Genomic DNA, 4874 nt, shown 5'->3' with positions numbered 1-4874 from the left:
TGTTGAGCTAGATGGTTAGCCGAGATGCTCATAGGTTGACTCCCTTATGTATCCCGACTAAGGTCTCACAAACGTCCCTTCCCTCTAGATTTCAATATTTGTTTCTATCTCTCTCTTCAAAATCCAAAACCCTAGTTTTTCAGGAAATAAACCAAGGAGTTTTAGTTGATAACTTTGAAGACAACAGATTTTCTAAAAAAAATAAAATAAAAAATAGCAGTTTTGGCTAGAGGGTTCAGATAATGATATTTTGGTCATTTTAATAGTCTCTTGAACAAAGTCAATACTATTTTCCAAGAAATTCAAACGACCATACACTAAACAGAAGTCACAAAATCCGACTTTTCTATTCCCTCCAGATTTCAATATTTGTTTTCTAGCTTCAAAGTTACAATACTTACGTCTCTCTGTTTTCACCGTCCCAAAACCCTAACTCTGTGCAACTTTTCCAACAATAGATCTCTGCAAATCTCTTCGCCATGGATGGATTTGGAATCGAAGACCTTACATTGGGATTTCAAATCGACGATGGCTTTCCAGCTGATCGATTATTCAATCAGGGATTTTCCTATACATACGACGACGTAATCTTTCTTCCACATTACATCGATTTCTCGACTGATTCAGTCAATCTAAGCTCGAAACTTACTCGAAACATCGATCTCTCGATCCCTTGTGTTGCTTCTCCAATGGACACTGTTACAGAATCATCCATGGCTGTCTCCATGGCCGCACTTGGAGGTATCGGTATAGTTCACTACAACAACAAAGCTTCAGAACAAGCTTCGATGATTCGATCTGCAAAATCTCGTCGGATTCCATTCATATCAGATCCAATATTCAAAACGCCTTCGGATTCAATCAGTTCTGTTGCTGAATTTGATACATCGCCTTGTGTTTTTGTTACTGAGTCAGGGAATTCGAAATCGAAGTTGTTAGGTGTTGTTGGGAAGTCAGATTGGGTGAATTTAACGGATAAAGAGAAACCATTATGTGATTACATGTTAGGATCTGTCGATTCATTTCCATCGAGCTATACATTTGATCAAGCTGCGTCGGTTCTAGCCGCGAAGAAGTTGGATTACTTACCTTTGGTGAGCGAGCGAGATGGTGAGGTTGTAGATTTGTTTACAACCGCTGATGTGGAGAGGATTCGGGGGTTTCCAAAATTAGGACTTCCGTCGTTGGGGAAGGATGGAGAATTCATGGTGGGTGCGGCAATGGGGACGAGGGAGCAAGATAAGGAGAGGTTGGAACATTTGGTGAAGGCGGGAGCAGATGTTGTGGTGTTGGATAGTTCACAAGGGAACTCGATTTATCAGTTAGAGATGATCAAGTATGTTAAAAGGACATATCCTGAGCTTGATGTTATTGGTGGGAACGTGGTTACAGCTTATCAGGCACATAATCTCATTCAGGCTGGGGCGGATGCATTGAGGGTTGGAATGGGCTCTGGATCGATTTGCACGACACAGGAGGTCTGTGCAGTGGGGCGAGGGCAGGTAACACATTTACAAGCATTATATGTATTTCTATCTATATCTTAGAATGTAGAATAGATGCTGAGTTAGAAAATATAAGGTTGTTTTGATATTTAATTGTTATGCCTAGACATGTTTTATTGTCTTTCAAGTAGTATTATTGTCTCCAAGTTGGGGTTTGGGAATAAGTTGGCAAGGAAAAAATTCAATAAAATTGAGAAAAAAAAATCGGGTTTAAATTATTCAAAATATAAAAATATTCAATGTCATCCTCATTATCAAATGTTTCATCAAGAAAATGGTCATCATCATCTTCTCTTACTAGTGCTTGAATTTCATATTTCATTTTAATCCGATTTAATCACAAAGTTCATGATTAATCATGAAGTTTGTGATTTAATCGCGAAGTTCGTAAAAAGTCGTGATTAAATTGGTGAAGGAGGGTTTAGACCCATAGCTTAGTTGGTTTGACAGATTGCAAGACAACTTTGAGGTTGTGGGTTCAAGTCTAGCTTACCCATTAAAAAAAATTGGTGAAGGAAAAAGTCCTGATTTAATCGCCACTTTTTTAATAAGTTGGAGAATTTGGTGATTATATTTACCAGTGTTTAGATGTATGGAATCAAGCTGGGATGAAATCACCCAATTCAGTACACTTGTAGTTCAAACTAAATCTATGATTAAATGTGAAAGTTGTAAGGATTTTTTATTTGGCATTCTTAATTTATTTTTAGTCCTTTCTTATGTACTAAATAAGGTGGCCGGAAGATGTTAACTTTTGTTCCAAATTATTAAGGATTCTTCTCAACCTTTTCTACATTAGAATTCATTGTATCTGTATTGCTATTGCAATGGGGTTTACCTTGCAACGTTTCTCCTGTTGTTCTTCATTTGGATTTTTATTAAGCCAGTTGATCTGTCTCAAATCATTGCCTGTGGGTTTTACAAGACTGTTTTTCAAAAACGGAAAGAAGCCTTTGGCTGTGTGATGTCCATACTTACCCTTCCGTACATTTTGCACTTTCCTAGGAAAACAAACCGTGTTTTGTTTTCAAATTTTGCTTAGATTATTTTTTGGGGCGAACTTTCTCTTTTTTCCATGTGGCGGTGATAAATATGCAGGGAAATTTGATGCAATAAGAGGGGATGTTGGTGGACCCATGGTTTAAAAATTTGTTTCATTACGTACAAAACGTTTCAGGATTTTACTTTGTTGAGATGAAACCACCTTGAATTCGAAATATTCCACTTGACTCAAGTTCTTTTCTTGTTATTAATTTCTTGTATTGTTCACTGAATTTGTATATGACAATATTTAGACCTACATCTAAGGTATGCCATTTGGAATCGGTTAGTATGGTGATCTTTGTGCAGTGATATCTTTAATGGGTAAATCCCATAATAATTGCTTTGGAGGTTTGTTTTGTAACTTAGAGAGGATTGGTGCAATGCTTCCAATGATATGGACTTTTGACAGCAAACCACCATATTCTGTAATAAAAACCATATGCTCACTTGTTTCTTTCAAAACAGAGACGCTTGTTTCCAATTCAAATCATTAGGTCTGATGGGATTTAGGATTAAAAATAAATCATGCGATTTTTACAAAGTTGTAAGATTCATCTAAAAAAGGATTTAAACCAAGCACTCAAAACGTTGGAGTTAATATTCTATTTGAATTGTTGATTACAAATGGTATATGGTTTTCACCACATTGAGTATATTGACATAGGATAATGCACGCAGTTTGATATGAGTACAAAAAGTCTTTCTGTGGTCCAATACAGGCCTATGTACAACTTGAAGTAGTACATGTTACTAGAATTTAAATATTTCTGTATAATTATTATCATGATAAATGGTTGAGACTTGATAATGTGAAATGGAAACCTTTCTCTTATAGGAGTGCTAAGTACTAATCTTTTATAAAACTCTTTAGGCAACGGCTGTTTATAAGGTTTCATCTATTGCTTCACAAAGTGGTGTCCCTGTAATTGCTGATGGTGGCATTGGAAACTCTGGGCACGTTGTCAAAGCTTTGGTACTAGGTGCATCTACTGTTATGATGGGGAGTTTCTTAGCTGGTAGCAACGAGGCTCCTGGGGTTTATGAGTTTCAGGTATTTTCACACTACTAAGTGTCATTTTCTGACTCTAAGAGTAGGTTTGCTCATGCTTATCCTTATATCTTCTCCTGTCCATGTAATGAGGTTTTATTTTTAGTTAAGTACGAACAAATCTTTACGTTGTCAACATTATTTTGTTTCCTTGTGATGCATCTTGATGGTGAGTTGTTGTTTTTTGGAGATTGCTTTTCACTAGAAGTTATTGCTCTAGTATTCATTTGTTTCGTGTGCGTTATCTATTGGTTTTGCCTAATATAAATGTCAATGGGACTGTTCGTAATTTGAAAAGAATATTCACTTTTAAGGAATACAAGCTGTGTTGCAATTTAGTTCTCTGCTTGAAGCTATTTTTTTTTGTTATAAATTGTAGTTGTCTTTGTACTAGTGTTGAGAACATCTCCAACTATTATTTTCTAGATAAACGCACAAAAGGCAACCTTCTTTGTAGTTGGAATAAATTAATCCCCTTTATAGTGACACTATTACTTGGTAGGGTATCTTGGCCAGCTTGAAGTTTTTCTAGTTCCCCCAGAGAATGTTAGGTTGGATTATGTAGTGCATCTCAACAGTCACCTACACTGTTCCCATCATTGGTACTTACAAGTGGTGGTTTGAAGGCAAGAAAGGTATAAAGCAGGGAGACCCCTTATCTCCCTACCTCTTCGTTCTGGTAATGGAGCACTTAAATCCATTGTTTCAAACCAGAGTCATGGAAGGGAAGTTTGATTACTGCCCGAGGTGCAAGCATCAAGCAATTACCCACCTGAGTTTTGTGGATGACCTGCTCATCTTCTTTCAATGCAACAAGAAGTCAGCTGCTGCTATTCATGCAATGCTTAAGAAATTCTGTGGGCTGACTGGTCTAGAGGTTAATCTAGATAAGAGCATGGTTTTCTTGGCAGGAGCAAGTAGAAGAGTGGAAGGCACCATCCTTGCAGCTCTGGGATTTAAGAAGGGAATTCTTCCTGTAAGGTATTTAGGCTTCCTTCTCATGTCTTCTAGAATGAATTACAAAGATTGCCAACCTCTGCTAGAAAAGATGTCCCAAAGAATCCAATCAGGGAACAGTAGATTCTTGTCTTATGTTGGTAGGCTGGAGTTGGTAAAGTTAGTCCTAATCAGAATTCAAGTGTACTGGAGCAATTGCTTCATCCTCCCAAGCAAAGTGGTGAAGCAGCTCGAAAGCTTATGTGCCAAGTTCATTTGGTCAGGTCCTGGAAGGTTGAAGGAGGCCTAGGGCTTGTTAGCTTCAAGGTTCCTTGACACTA

At 37.4% G+C, this 4874-nt stretch overlaps 1 protein-coding gene across 1 annotated transcript; it reads left to right on the top strand.

Annotated features, from left to right (window-relative positions):
- Positions 1 to 336: 336 nt before the first annotated feature.
- Positions 337 to 3633, top strand: LOC147381679 (inosine-5'-monophosphate dehydrogenase 2-like). Its single transcript, XM_086430095.1, has 2 exons — positions 337 to 1502; positions 3421 to 3633. Exons 1-2 carry the CDS (start codon positions 480 to 482, stop codon positions 3616 to 3618), a joined length of 1221 nt encoding a protein of 406 aa, XP_086286221.1. The 5' UTR covers positions 337 to 479; the 3' UTR covers positions 3619 to 3633.
- Positions 3634 to 4874: the final 1241 nt, after the last annotated feature.

This window comes from Akebia trifoliata, unplaced genomic scaffold (genome assembly GCF_017979445.1).
Source record: "Akebia trifoliata isolate Shusen 1 unplaced genomic scaffold, ASM1797944v1 Contig00304, whole genome shotgun sequence".
Classification (NCBI taxonomy): Eukaryota; Viridiplantae; Streptophyta; class Magnoliopsida; order Ranunculales; family Lardizabalaceae; genus Akebia; species Akebia trifoliata.
Note: the sequence above shows the minus strand (reverse complement) of the source record. Positions and strands in the feature narration are given on the sequence as shown.